General features: G+C 40.7%; 1 protein-coding gene across 1 annotated transcript; it reads left to right on the forward strand.

The window, feature by feature from the left end:
* The first annotated feature begins 3,574 nt into the window (after positions 1-3,574).
* Positions 3,575-5,502, forward strand: nrarpa (NOTCH regulated ankyrin repeat protein a). Its single transcript, XM_056238975.1, has one exon. The coding sequence runs from the start codon at positions 3,996-3,998 to the stop codon at positions 4,332-4,334; it is 339 nt and encodes a 112-aa protein (XP_056094950.1). The 5' UTR covers positions 3,575-3,995; the 3' UTR covers positions 4,335-5,502.
* Positions 5,503-16,304: the final 10,802 nt, after the last annotated feature.

Here is a 16,304-nt window from a genome sequence, read left to right on the forward strand (position 1 = left end):
ATGTTTGTGTGTAAATGTTATAGTCACAATAAAAACAGGACATAAATGATACTGGTCACATCTAATTTGCTGCTAAAGCCAGTTTTCAGGATATGATGCATTGGCTTTTCCTAAATTCCACTTTAGTTTTGATGTTTTTATTAATCGCTGTGACATTCGTACGTTTTTCGCATGCCTCAAGTGTCGAAGCTTTTCGGGGGCCACTGTAGGAAAATCTAACTACCAGTAGCAGAAGGTGTGCAAAGTCCCGGGTCCAGAGATAACCGGGCACTGGGAGAGGCCCTCCGTTTTCCCAGCAAATATTTTCCAAAAGGCCATCGCACGGACACATCTTTCTGATTAGCCGACAGATGTGCTGAGATATTTCAGCCCTACCCTGGCAGGTCTTAAAGAACACTTCTGTTTCACACATGGTCAAATACCTCACAAGTGCACATCGCTTCATTCTTTCACATCTTGGGAAAGAAAACATCCCAAAGCTTTATCCTTTAGCCAGTTGAAATATAATTTGTGGGCATACTGAAATCTGCTATACTTCACAGAATGCCTGAAATTCGTTATTCACACACGAGAGATTAAAGGATATATGATGGAGGGGGAAAGACATGGTAAGATACTACAAATAATTAATAATGTGGACAAGTTATCACTTCCACATGTTAAACCAGTGAGTCTGTGTATGTGTGAAGTCTGGTTTCACACGGTTTATTTTTGAGTTTTGAGTTTCATGTACAAAAAGAATGTTAACATGAGAACTCTATATCCGACTCATAACCAAAGATTAGTGGAACTTTTACCCGTAGTTTTTAATTTTTGGACAACTGGGTGTTGCCATGAAAAAGACTTAAATGCATAAATCAAATCGTGTAAAACTGAGTGTTGCATTGAACATGCATATTCCAAACTACCTACTTTATGAGGCATTGCAAAGCCATTAAATAATGAACAATGTGCATTACAGTGGCGGCCTTTGCAATTCGGAGGCCAGTTTCAAAGAAAAGGAAGAAAAGACACAAAACCATTGCAATGCGACTGCAATTATCTAATCTTTATCTTTAGCTCTGAATAGTCTATTTATAAACGCGTTCTACTCCTTTAACCAGAACAATTTTTACAATCATGACCGAAAACAAGAACAGCATCCATCTTCGTCCCTCAGCTAAAATGAAATGATACTAAAACCACCAGTAGCTGGCGGCAAATCGTTGTCTTAACGAGTTAGTCATTGAATCATTCATTCAACCGATTCCCTCAAAACGGCGGATTCAATCAGAGACAAAGCAGAATGGCTGTACTGTTTGAAACTACTTTCGTTGGCAAATAGGAAAAACAGACAAATATTGACAATATTGTGTCTAAAATGTAAGTCACCTATAAAATCATTATCATTGTTTTTCGGAAAACCGCACTTTTACTTGCATGGTATTGCTTATGAATATATATTTTAGAAAATATATTACAGTGATTTTTTTCGCACCATATCTTGGTTTTTGGGCGCATTTTTTTATTATTATTAATTTTGGTAGAATTTTTGCCCCAAGCCCCTGTTAAGTTCCACCCCTGGTGTGTGTGGGGTGATGGCGGGGGGCGGGGCTTTTTTCGAGAGCAAGCAAAGGCCCCTTATGTTAAACCCGTTTCAAGTGAAATGGATGAAACATAGCAAAGGGTGCTACTGGTCATATACTTGTACATCACATTTGAATTTTACTTTCTTAATTTTACACACATTATATTGTGGGGAAATCAAACATTTAGTCTGAACTTCGGCTTCTTAAATTTAGCTTTGGTTGAAGTTCATTTAATATTGTATTTTTGTAAAAACACATTTTTACATTGGTTGCAGACCCGTAGGCAACATATTGACAGCCAGTGACAATCTGAAGTCATTCTGAGCACTTTTTTGACAGAGGTGTATAAACTAGTCGGGCAGGGATATGTTTTATTGTGGGTTACTGTATTCTAAGGACACATAGGCTATATGTAGATGCAAATTGTAAGAGTAATACAGTTAGTTACTATTTCACTCAGAAACCTGTTCAGAATGTATGACTGTATGTTAAAACTACAGTAAAAAGGAACTGTGAAAATAAAATGATGACAATAATATAACAAACGAAAAATTGTTTGTTGTTGTTGGATATTTGCGGATCTTTGTCAATTTATAGGTGAATTCAGGTTGATTGCCACACTTTTTGCCATTGAGATGACTGGGAAAAAGTGTCACATTAACCTGAATTCACCCTATGTCAATTTACGTTTAAGCCACCAACAGTCTTGGTCATATGAAAAACTCATTTTACTGTGCTAACAAGTAGCCTACGTGCAGGTTATAACGCACGCACGAGCGGTTGTAAGTGAAACAGAACAGTTTGGCAGATCAAATGTTTGAAGCTACTGTACAAATGGAGCAAACGGCTGCACACTATACTGCGTGTGTGTGTGTGTGTGTGTGGCTTTACACGCCAAACTGCGGCGTGTGAGGATAGGCGAGTGCGCTGCGCAGAAATTGCAGTCGTCCGGTTCCCACGGTACAGCTGCTTTGCGTGTCACTCAAGTTCCTGCCACGCGCATGCGCAGAGTGGGCTGAATCTTCAGGTTTGACTGTAGGGCGCATGCGTGACACCGGGAATTTTGTACACCGCGCGCGACGCGCACCTCTGTGGACGCGCACAGGAAGTCGCACAGACTGTGTTATTGACTTTAAACAGCTGGAATGGCTGCTTCACAAGTCTAATGGTTCAGAGTAAGGTGTTTCGTGTTACTTTTTAGCAACCCCAATAAAGAAACGGTTATTGCCATAGATATGGTTATTGCCATTTGGTGTAGACAGGTAAGAAAGTTATCTATAACAATAATTGGAAAAATCTGATTTGATCTGAACGGCAGGTAAAAAAATAAGGAGAAATGGATCCAGATACTTTTTGAAGCCAAGGTATTTTAAGGTTCAGAGAAAAATTGTCTAAAAAACACAAAGTGGGTCTCTCTGTTTTATACCGTAATAACAGGTGAATATTTTCCTTAAATAATGCTATGATACCAAATTGCATACGGATTGCTTTTGGCAAGATATGTAATGGTCGGTTTCTGAATAAAAGCCCAACCCAAGCCTTGCTGTCGAATTATGTCCATCTTTCAAGTGGGTGTTTATCAGTTTAAAGATTTTTCCTCTCTCGTATGTGTGCATATTAACACATAATAACCCAATAACGCAGTCGTTTTATTACTGTGGGATGTTTGGGCAACGAGACACGCCCATTTCTCAGTTTCAACGCGTGGCCACTCCCCCAAGCCAACCCCTCAGCCAATCAGCATCGCACAACACCTCCCATTCCACAATACTTGATTCAATAGAGACGTATTGTTATGCAAAGTAGTTCGTCTAAAATATCCCCCTGGCAACAGCTCTGGGCAGAGAATTACCGGGACCGCGCGACGGACAAACAGAAGCGGGCAAGCGGGCAGTTATTTGAGTCACTTCTACCCGTCCACACGTAAATAGGCAAGTACATCTTTACTTGTTCAGTTTTAGATGTAACGTGGGACAGTCCTTTAACAGTTTCTGTGTTTATTTCAGTCACCCTTGCCAAATAAACCACAGCGGGACGCGAGAGACGCATTTGCTGAGGTAAATTTACCTCAGACGTCTTTAAACCTAACGGCCCCTCGATGCGCTTAACCGGAGATACCGCCGTTCACACGCCTCCTTTCTCACACTAAATAACTCCATATTCTGCCATAACCTGGTGCTGCTACTGAGAGACACACACACACACGCACACGGAGACCTGCACCTTGTGGATCATTGAACTTTCTCGCTAGGTCTTTGGATATATAGCTGCTACACCATAGTCAGTGACTGCATTTTACACACCAAGTGTGTCGTTTACTGGTCCTTTTTTGGGATATACGCTAGTCAACTGGTTTTAGTCCAGTAAAGCCGCGACTATATCCAAGTTCCCGAGACGGTAACGGCGAAAAGAGGCGGTTAAAGCATCATGAGCCAGGCGGAGATATCGACGTGCTCGGCGCCGCAGAGAGTCTTCCAGGAGGCGGTGAAGAAAGGCAACACGAAGGAGCTCCATTCGCTTCTGCAGAACATGACCAACTGCGAGTTTAACGTCAACTCATTCGGCCCCGAGGGACAGACGGCTCTGCATCAGTCGGTTATCGACGGGAATTTGGAGCTCGTCAAACTGCTGGTGAAATTCGGTGCCGATATTCGGCTGGCGAACCGAGAGGGATGGAGCGCGTTGCACATCGCCGCGTTTGGAGGACACCAAGACATCGTGTTATACCTCATCACCAAGGCCAAGTACTCCTCCGGCGCGCGGTGATCCGGTAGAAACACGCGGAAAGACCGGGCTCGTTTGAAACTAGCATTGATCTGCCAAGCTTTGACACGACAGACAGCGGCGAAGTTCCCTTGTACCTTAAACCAAAATGAGGGCTGTAGCCTTTTTCTTTCCCGTGAGTAACGTATATGGTCAGATCTGGCGACGAGAAACTGTTTGGGGATGTGCGTTGGTACTATAGCTTTTTATTGAATGTGTAAGTCATCAGATCTGGACTGTGTGGCTTTACCCAGGGCTTGACCTCTTGACCTGTCCACCTGGAGAAATCGAGATGGCACTTGATGCTGTGGCTGAATGCTGGAATAGTTGAACTCCAGAATGAAGGCCATCCTCTGGCTAAACACTGTCTTTGATACAAACCGTAAGTCGTTTCATCAATCAGATCGTGTGGCATTGGTGACCAGTGCTGAATTGTGTCCCCGGAAATAACAATTGACTTGTTCTTAAGTACTGTACACATAGCTTTACTGTGTTTCTCTGTACAAGTAGTGTATTGTGCTCTGCCTTCACCTAGCAGACGGCTTCCACACAGCTTTCAGGCGAGTGCGACCCACGTCTATGGTTAACGTGTTACTAAAAACCGCTGCTTTTGCTTTTTTTTTTTTTTTTTTTTTTTTTTTTTAATCAAAACGTCAGGAAAAGTCGCCTTTGGGACACACTTTATAATCTTCTTTTCAGTATTTTTGAATTAACACCCTGGTCATCACTGTGAATACAGGCTGGGTTTGTCTTTTTATTTATGAAGGTACATTGAGATGATGCATTTAAATTATGTTGTGGTTATTTTTAAGACTATAGCCTAAGTGTAAAAGTATGTAGGGTGACCTAAAGCTGCTTCGGACTCGTTACAGGGCTAAACTGTCCCGTGTGGAGATTCCGCTCCACGGCCCCCCTACACGTACAACTTTTTTTCTTTTTTCTTTTTTTCCCCCCCGGGAAATGCGTCCCCTTCTACTTTTATTCTGGTTCTCTGCATCAGCTACCTCGACTTGAAAGTATTCGACAATATCATATTATGCTCTCTTTCTCAAGCCTTCTTCTTAACCCTTCTCAGTTGTTACCCACTAGTGCTCAACAGAATCAGCATGCCCTGTTTGGGTAATTGTACTTGATGGTTTCTTATTGCCATTCTCGTTGGGTTTTTTTTTTTTTTTTTTTTTACAATCTTCACTCGGGACAATTTATCTCCGTGAACCAAAATTAAGATCCATTGGTTATTCGAAACGTTTTTTTCCTTTCGTCAAGCATTTTTATTTCAACCAAGTGCTTAATTTTGCATTGCCATTTTTTGTTTCCATTTTAGTTACAAAAAGTGAAATGCGTTGCATGACTATTAAATGCAGGGAGTTTTGTTGCACATATATGTGGAGCCTTTTACGCCCCCTAGTGCCTGGTCGGGTAACTGCAGGAGCTGAGGCTTACCCAATAGTTACTACTGAGCAGGACTATATGAACATTGAGAAGACTATAACTTCTGTTGCAGGAAACATTGACAGATTCATTCAAAAAGACTGCCTGCCGCCTTTAAGACTCATGGCACCTGATGTTTGTTTCAATGCTGCTTTTATGTAAGTTTTTTTTTTTCTTGATACAATGGCCAACGGTGAGTGAACGAGGACAAAATCAGTTAGATTCAGATTTCTTTGTCGTGTTTTTGCGAGAAGCCCCATGCAGTTGTGCGAGCATGTGTGATTGTACTCATGCCACAGTTCAGTGGTGTTGCTGATGTTTCCAGCCCCTGTCGCTCCACCTGGTGAACCACACCAGGAGCTCCTCGCACACCCGGGGACACCACAGATGTGATTCTCATGATCATCTATTCGATTGGTATAGGCAGAACAAATATGCATCGCTTGTCTTAAACTTGATATTTTTACTCTTGTTGAAAATATTGCACTGATGATGACTGTCGTTAATTCGTTGACTTCAGGTCAACATTTTATTTTTTCTAAATAGAAAAAAGGATCACAACAAAATACTATTGTATAAAAAAAAAAGCTCCAGGTTATGTTGTCTCTTTTTGTGTGTTACATCGTATAACATTACGTTCGCAAAGATGTTTGTATCTCTGTGATCTGGTGTATGTGTATACATTTATGGTATATATGGATATATCGACGCTGATATCTCAGAGCACTTTCTTATTTGAAGTGCTCTCCTCCTGATGTTAATAAAGGGGAATAATACTTGTGATGGTAAGATCATTGTAACAAAAATAAATTGCACGATGTATAGTTATTTTATCCCACTATTTGTCATAACATTTATGGCATGGGGGTTAAATGACTGGATAGGTGTATATGAATGAGTAAAAGTGCTGTTGTATTTTTTCTTTTCTTTTATCTGGACCAAGTTATTTTTCATCTTGTGTCTCCAGCGAACAAAAGTTTTATGAGTGATGCGAATGTTCTTCCGTGTTGACTTTATCTTTTCCTTTTTTGTGTGTGTTTTGTTTGTACGTTTTTTTTTTGTTGTTGAACATTTGTAACACTGTGATTCATGTGTGGTGAGAATATGAGTGCTGTATATTTGTTTTGTATGTATGTGTGTGTGTTTGTGTGTGTGTGTGTGTGTGTTCAAGCCAGTAAAGAAATAATTAAACCTTCCTCAATGTGTGGCTGTGAGAGTTTCTTTCTATCTTTAGGGAAGAATTGGGCTGGTTTAGGCCTCCTCTCTGGGCCAACCTGACCCCAGTTTCCATTCTCTCCTTTTGGTCATTCATTTGGCCTAGTCCTTTCATATGCTGGATAAAAGAGTGCAGGGGGTTGTGGGTAATTTTGTTTTAAAGACAGATCCCCTCCCCGTGTGTTTGCGTGGGTTTTATGTTACTCTTTGCATGCAGCAACTCTGCCCTTCTGTTCTTTGGGAGCCTCGAAGCATTTCTTCATACTTTTACAAACTTATGAAAACGCATATCAAGCACTTTTAATTGTTCATTTGCATGCAGTTCTGCCTCAGTTTCTTCTGGACTTCCAACACTGTTAAAAGTGGTCAGTTGACTTAACGTGAGGAAACCATTGCCTTAAAATAAGAAATAAATTTCATGCGCAATTGAAAAAAAATTAAGTTATGTGAACTTGACAATTCCACATAAGAAAAATGTTTTAATTGCACATGAGGTTTATTTACTTAACTTAAAAAAGTGAGGAAACCGATTGCCTTAAAATTGAGTAAGTGTAATTGAAAAAAGGAAGTTATGTGGAATTGTCAAGTTCACATAACTTAATTTTTTCAATTACGCATGAAGTTTATTTCTTACTTTTAAGGCAACAGGTTTCCTCACTTTTTTTAAGTAAAGTCAACTAATCACTTTTTACAGTGAAAGTGAACTTCGAAACACTTAACAGCGTTAGAAATTAAGTCATGTATTCTGCATTCATGAAAGGAGAGAGTTGGTGTGCTGATTTCTGTTTCTGTTCTGATTTATTAGTGCACTGCAAAGTGTGGAATATCCAGCTCGTGCATTTCTGAAATTCACAAATAAGCCCAAAACTTGATCTGACATCGCCCAGAGCTTGCTTTGTTGCAACGGTAATCCGAACTGCAGCAGAACACAAGGAAACCGCTCCGAGTGCTTGCTGTTTTCTGCAGGTAAACCTAGTTTACTGCATGCTTTTGAAGACAACCCTCACTAGAAGACTGTGACCTCAATGGCATCCTTCTCTGTTTCCACCCCCCTCCATGCCCCCCTCCATTCCCCGGGCAGGATGTTATTGTTGAGCTGGATTTCCATTGTCCGGCGGCTGAGTTGGCCACCTTCCCAGAGTGCAATAGAGAGGCCCCCTAATAGATTCTTCATGTGCCTCAGTCCCGACACACATCATCGCAGGAATTTGGAAATGATTTTAACAGAGTCCCGTCGTTCTGCGCGCTAGCCTCCCCCCACCGCTAGCTGGAGAGGGAGGGATGTGTGAACCCAACAATGTGAAAAAGAATTTTGTGAATGTACTTGAGAGCGAGAAGGAAACATGCTCCTCTTCTAGAGCGGAGAATGTGAAGTGGAGGCTTTGAGTTGGAGGTTTTTCTTTTTTCGGTGCGCAGGAATGTTTTGTTTTCCCCGTACCTTCAGAGTTGTGGAAATCCACCGCAAGTGCTTCAGAGATCAAAACGAGCTCTCCGCCTGGACAGATTCGCATCGGTAGTTTCACATACTTGCCTGTGTAATTCCACAAAGGCCGCACAACATTGTGCTTGCCCTGGTGCAAGTACACACATGCAGAGAAAAACATGTTTGTGGCTGCAAAAAATTTTGCAAATTCTCAGAAGGCAGGGAACATTATAGCCAGAAGGGAATGAAGATGAATGATTGTTGCAATGGCTTAGTCATGACCACAACTATTACCAGGAAAAGTTCCTTTCAATCCAATAAATGCACTCATCTGCTGGTGGGAATGAGCTATAGTGTTAAAGATGCAATGGTTTTATTGTTCGTTTGTGGTATTCAGACCAACATTGTAACATTTTATAATCAGACCAACATTGTATTTAGTTTTGGAGCATCACATTTACTTAACTTATTGTAAAATAATTAGCTCTAGATTAATAATTAAAATTAAAATCAATATTATATAAATTATAATATATTACATGTAATATATTAGTTATACACTTTATAAATATACATTTATATAAATATGTAAATAGTCATTAATATGTTATTAATTATGCAGACCCGCATTTCTCTCTCTTGGTTCATTAAACTTGCAATGAAATGTTACACGCTTTATTCTCTGTAAAACTATTCAATTGCTCTGACTGAGTGCTCAACTTACGATGTCCTTGTCCTATATATGATTGCTTTGGCATTTAAAAACAAAACAAAAAAACGATGTAGTAGGCACTAGGCTGACTAACAGGTGATATAAGCGGATATGTAGATTTCTAAAATCAGTGATCTTGAACACTGTCAAAGCAAAGAAACCTGCTTACTTTTGCTTAATATGAGAAACCCACTAATGCATGCTGTTAAATATGTAAAACAAAGTTCTCTCGTATTGAAAACCGAGAGGAAAAATACAGAGAGAATGAGACAGGTGGCAAGGCCTGTCCTTCCTTACCCTCCTCTCCTGTTTGAACTCTCTTTCATTCTTTCGCTCCGCTCTGTGCTTTTTCAAGCACACAGTGACAAGCACATTCATTCTCTCGTTCTATTCTATGCTCTCCTCTTTTTTTGTCCAGCCTGCTGGATTCTGCTTCATCGCTATTCAGCTCCCAGACGGACCACCATTGATTAGATCCCCCCCACATTTACCCCTCCAAAACATACTCTCTCTCACACACACACACACACACACGCACACACCAGCCGTCTCCACCTCACACACCCTGCACTCAGCAGCTGCTATGCTAATGAACCTCAGGAATAGAGAGATGGGGAAATGACAGGGAATCATACGACTCTGTATCATCATAACAAGCGGAGAAATATCAAAATAAAGATAAAGCCATGTGAGAAGACTGGCAAAATATTTCTGCACCAATACTTTCAGGCAAAGATTTAGATTTTGTGTGTGTGTGTGTGTGTGTTGGCCATCAGTTTTTACATGGCGGCCCACACCTTGACCATCTCTCCTGTAATTGCTAAAGCAGGATTTCCCAATCCAAGGCCTGAATATCATCCAAGACACATTGATTCTGGCTAGAATCTGCCGTTAAATGTCCACTACTGTTCCTTAACAGTAACTATGCACAGGGCTCTGAAGTGCATTCAAAATGAGTGTATGCCTAATTAAAGTCGCTTATATCCATAAAAAATTTCTGAATGTTGCAGACAGACTGAAATCTGTGATTATGAGGTTGGATGCATCTTAGCGAAACTTCCTATAAAAAGAATGAAACTAGTCTGACAAAACAAGCCTAAAATAAGTGACTTGCAACAGTGAGAAACATCATCTCGCCTAATAACAATGAAGCAGCCGAAATGTAATGTGATATGGCCAAGCACTAACAAGCCCAAATATGTGACTGTATTCATTTATAATTCCAAAAAAACCTATAACTCTCCATATTTATAAGTGACTTTATGGATTAAACAACAAGCCCCAAGCTGCTTATATGAAAACTGATCTTGGTTTTAAACTTTAATATTAATGCTTTCAGATGTAAAATACAGAGTGTGTGCAAACACACACAAAATGAAAACTTGTGTGAGTGAATTCTTGAATGACTTCTACTGTCGTCTCATTGAACACATCAAACTATGAATTGTCACATTGTACTACTATACATACTTTTGCATGTAGAAACCGTTAAAGGGGTCTTATAATGGTACATGCACTTTTACAAGTTGATTGTACTGAAATGTGTGTTGGCAGTGCCTGTACACAACCATCATAAAATGATAAAAATCCATCCAGTGTTTTTGTTTTAATCTCCTTATTTGTTTTCCCCTGCCTCAAATCAAGCCGTTCGACCGTGTGACGTCACACGGTCGGACGCCCCTCCCGCGGTTGTTGATTGACAGGAGCGTTTCAACACAGACCCGCCCTCGCTCGTGAGCCAGCTGTTAATCATAGTCTGCGCGGTCATTGTTGATACGCTGGAGCACTGTCTATGAGCAGAATGGCGTCTAAGCGATTGGTGTTCTGTTCTTGGGTGTAATAACGAACACAGCAGTCATTTTAATGTTCCTGAATCCGAACCGCCGAAGACGCAGTGGCTGAGTTTGTTTTCGAAGGGAATATTCCCCACGAGCAACGTCAATGCTCTCATGTTTGCGCGAATCATTTCACACACCAGACTGCTTTATAAACGAGGGTCAGTATAAAGCTGGATTTGCTAAGAAGCTTTGCTAAAAAGGATCGGTACCAGATATTCGTGTTCCTGCTGAACCTCTAGAACAACTGAAGTGAGTGTAACGTTTTATTAAACTTTATATTAATATATTAATCTTTGCAAATCGCTAGCTGCACGCTTCACAATGAATGCGTCTAAGGTTTACACTCAGGGTACATTACGGCATGTTTTCTATGTATGATGTTCTCAATATAATTCATAATCCCACGTTTATACTGAACAAGGCGTTATGGTTATTGTGTTATTGAGTTACAAACGGTGTACACAGAGAACAGAGAGGCGGAGTCAGCCAAGCTCATTATCATTTAAAGTCATATGCACTGAAACGGCGTGCTGAAAACAGAGCTGTTTTTGACCAGGTAAAATAAGTGTTTTCTTACAATACTAATGAGAATTTTTAATTAAAGTATATTACAAACTTTTAATTTAGACCCTAAAGAATCATACTAGCTTGTACAAAAATGGCCTTATTATGACCCCTTTAATAAAATCAATATGGCACTCAAAGTGTATATATGTAACAACATCCTTAAAGCTACACATATATAAAAATATTGCATGTACTGTACATTATAGATATTTTGCATTCATTTATTGTTTACAGTGTCAGCATTTAGTGCTTGTATTGCTTACAGTAATTTATTTGCCGTGTCTGTATAATTTGCAAGGCTGCTCTGGTCAAACAACATTTTTCTTTGTACTACAGATATATAAATGTATCTTGCTTTTACTGTACTTTTATATCACTGGAATGACAATAAACTATTTTAAACTTGCTGTACTTCAGCAGCCTAAATGCACAAACATGTTGTGTGATATTTATACCACGAGAGAGAGAGAGAGAGAGAGAGAGAGAGAGAGAGAGAGAGAGAGAGAGAAGTGTGTGCACGGCAAGCATGATAGACAGAGGACAAACGAGCAGAAATCAGCATGGAGAAGTAAACAAACAGTAAAAAAAGTGCACTAACAAAGCAGGAGGGGAACCCGGGCGCTTCAGTGCATGAATATGGTTATGTGTATATGGAGCAGGCAGCTGGGGAGAGGCCCCGTCCTCGCTCCTGCTCAGCTATTTAGACGTGTCCCCGAGCGGCGTGACCCAATGGCCTGCGGGGCGGGGCCACTCATGTGACATCTGCCTTTCTGCGCGAGGGAGCGCCCATATGGAGCATACGCGCATTAACACTCACGCACACATGCATACGTACACACAGCCCTCGCCCTGTCACATCGCTGTAACCTCCTGCTGCCTGCACCTTTTGTTCTGCTATTGTGCGTCTCATTCACTGCTGTTTGCCTCATTCCTGAACAGACCATAAAGAGGGAGGGTGTGGGTGTGTGAGTGTGTGTTTAGGAGGGCATGTCTGGTCAGCGACGCATTCGTGCAACAGCCTTCAAGGGCAGGGCGCTCCCCTGCACACACACACACACACACACACACACACACATAGAGCTGAGGTTAAGGAGTAGGGTGCGAGCACTGGGGTCAGACTTTCTCTTTCTCTACACATGTTCAGGTCTCTGTAACCAGAGGGCACTGACCTCACCCAGCTGGACGCTCTGATGTGACTATCGTCTGTGTCTGGGTTCATCGATGTGAGGGAAACATCAGATTTCAGAAAGTCAGATTTCACTAAAGGTAATTAGTGAACTTATTTGTCACGTGAAAAGTACGGATGAACTAATTGGTGCAATAACCACACTGTTTGCGCTACAGACATGAATGATTCCTCAAATTGTTAGACTTGTTCAGAAGAGCTGTGCTTTTACTTTAGGCAATCCGAATTACAGTTTTCACCCGGATAAAATGAGGAAAATCCCACCACCTATAATGTGTATTATTAATGGATGGTGATCGGTATACCCCAAGTATATGTCCTAGGACCTTATTTTGTTGTACCTTTAGCTCATCAGAAACAAAAGTTTTAAGATTGTATCCTACAGTCAGAGTGACAGCCTCAATTTCAATAGCTTTATTTTCTTGACAAGCTATAACATGAATGATACCTCAAATTGTGCAGCTTGTTAAAGAGAGCTGTGCTTTTACTTTTCTAAGCAATACAAATAAAAGTTTTCACCCGACGAATGATAAAATGAGGAAAATCTAGATTCTAAAAAAGCACATACTATGAATGACCTGAAGTGCAAAAATACACACTATATGATCCTCTGGGTTTCATAAACATCCCAAAATGTATCCTTAAAGTCGAGATTAGAGTAGCGACTGATTATCGTAAACAAAACAAATAGGGCTGGACTTGGTTCTATCCATCGGTTGTTGATTGGATGAAGGCAGATCTGAACGCTAGCTTGCATTCAATTATAATAAAGGGGCGGGGTTTAAGCAGAATAAATGATTGGAGAAGTCTGGCATATATCACTAGAGAGAAGATTGTCATTTCACTGGAAGATCAAGTTGACATTCGAATTAAAATGTACAAGGTCAAGAAAAAGAAAACAAACATGGTGGATGAACCGTTTGCAGTAAGATCAGTAACATTCATTTAGAAAATAGATTGGTGAGTTTCCATTTCACGCCAGCTTTAAGTAACTTGCGTTGCGACCAACAGTGTAATTCCATCAGCAAGATTTATTCCTGCTTTAAAATCATCTTTTGTTGCTGACTGTGCGAGTTCTTCAGGGTTGAGAGTGTCCTTTGCATTTGAAAACAACTGCTTGCAACAAACCTCTTGACCACCACGTCAACACTGTCATGTCTTCCATTGATTCTGTGATCATTCCATGTGACCATGTACATGTCGACCCAGCACTAGAGAGCACTTTAGATCTCGCTCACCAGTTCCACTTCTGCTCCACATTGAAGCTGAGTATACGCTATGTGTGTCACCCCAGCGCTCCTCCTATTGATTGCGGGTGAGTGCGTGTACGTACGTATGTCTGGCCATGCCGTCACTCCTTTTGGGCTACACAAGTGTGAGTGTGTGCGCTGGCAAGTGATTGTGGGGAATAAAGCCCTGGTTGTTTGCAGTGAAACTATGGGTTGTAAGTGAGTGGGGAGATGCGTTTCTGTTTGACTGGGCAGGCTGAATGGGACTATTCAGTAGACCCCCAAACTGCAACCCTCTTTTCTCTCCATTGTCATCTCCCCTTCTCTCTGCTGCCCCATACAGCCCAAGACAGAGCGAGAGAGATGTCTGGGTGGGAGAGAGGAGTGGGGGTTGGGATCAACGAGGGAAGACCGAATGGGGACAGAGAGGGGTATAAACTGTAGAAACCCCTACTAGGCTTTCTCACTTATTAAGGGTCCCTCTTTCACTTGTAGTTGTCTTTCATAATGAACGTATGTATTATTAATGGACGGTGAAAGGTATACCCCAAGTATATGTCCTAGGACCTTTTTTTTAAAAGATTTCTTTCTATTCTACAGAGTGACAGCCTCAATTTGAATAGCTTTATTTTCTACTGTACAGAAGGAGTGTCTTTATCTCAACAAGCTATATTAATAATAATAAAAGAAAGAAAATGGGATGAACACCTCTAAGATTGTCAATACATTGCTAAGTTATTGTTTAATAAAAGAAGCAGTCGCACATGAAAGAAAGGTCAAATCTTCACAGGAAGAGGGCATTGCTTTGATCATATGCAAGGGAAGTGTTTGACAAAGTTAATTCTAACCTGCTGAGGGCTTTATTATGTACACAACCAAGCTGACAAATGTGCTTGAGTGGCGACTCAATGACCAATCAGTGGCTGCGCTCTTCCTGTGGTCACGGTCGAGCTCAGAGCCTGTAAGGAGACGGAGAAAGGAATCCAAGCACACTTTTTTTTTCACCCGTGTTTTTTGCTTGAACTTGTGTTTAATTGCTATGGAAAAGAGAGGTGCAATTCATCTCTGGTCAATCATGTTTTGTGTGGTTTTATGTTTTTCTGCAATGAGTGCTTGTGGTGATGCGTGTATTTACATAGTGAAACTGGCTTAAAGAATTAGTTCAAACCAATATGAAATTCTTTCATTATTTAATCACCCTTATGTTGTTCCAAACCCGCATGACTTTCTTTCTTCTGTGAAAAACAAGAAATTCCAAAGACTTTTTCCATGCTATTTCAATGGATGGGAACTGGAAAGGGGGACAAAGGGATAGTTCACCCAAAACATTTACTCAATCTCATGTCATTACAACCCTCCAAGACTTTGTTTCTTCTGTAAAAAAGAAAAGAAAAAAAAAAGATATTTTGAATAATTTTTATTGTTTTTTGTCCATACAATGAAAGTCAATGGTGTCCAAAATAACACTGGACTTCATTAACTTTCATTGTATGGAAAAAAGAGACATTCTTTAAAAAAAAATCTTCTTTTGTGTTTCACAGAAAAAAGAGTCACTCTGGTTTGGAATGACTTGAGGTTGATATATGATGAGAGAATTTTTACATTTTTCTGTGAACCATACCTTTAAGGGTGTGTGTGTGTGTGTGTGTGTGTGTGTGCTATGCAATTCTGCATAGCTGCGCACTCAACGTGGCCCTCTGTGGGAAAGTCTGGGTGTGATTGAATATGTGTGTGAAAATGTATATGTGTGTGACCATATGTGTATCTCGAAGGAGAAGTGAACCCTTCTGTCTAAGCTGACAGGCTTTGATCCTGTTCAGCGATCTGAAACCGCTTTTTCTGAGTTGCCAACAGACATGACACATGTACACACGCAGACGCTCACACACTCCTTTCATATTTACACACCAGCAGTCTTCCCACAGCAAAGCAGCACCACAAACTGGTCCCAGTCTCACGCATACACACACACACACACACACATAGACGCACACAAGATGCCTTATGTATCCTTCATTTACCCAGACCACTGCAACCCTGTGGGAAACATGTACATCAAAGGTTTGCAGGAACTCTACAGCTGGTAGACTCATCTGACTTCATGACTCAACATGTATATAGTAAGAAGGCTCAATTATGTGTAACACCTTTCAGCTGTGCCAGAGTGTTTCACCAATGAGACATACGATATAAAGTACATTTATACATTTTCTGAGGGAAATGTGAGTGGTGCTTACCTTTGTAAAACTCTCCACCCATGATGCTAATGTGTGATTTCTAGGGTCTTACTATATAAGACAGTTTTATTGTATAAATGCAGTAGAGTTGCTAATGTGTTCTGGATGATTTCCAGGGTGTTGCTATGCAGTTGC

The sequence above is a fragment of the Rhinichthys klamathensis genome, unplaced genomic scaffold (genome assembly GCF_029890125.1).
Source record: "Rhinichthys klamathensis goyatoka isolate OS25496 unplaced genomic scaffold, OSU_Roscu_1.1 h1tg000549l_1, whole genome shotgun sequence".
Lineage (NCBI taxonomy): Eukaryota > Metazoa > Chordata > Actinopteri > Cypriniformes > Leuciscidae > Rhinichthys > Rhinichthys klamathensis.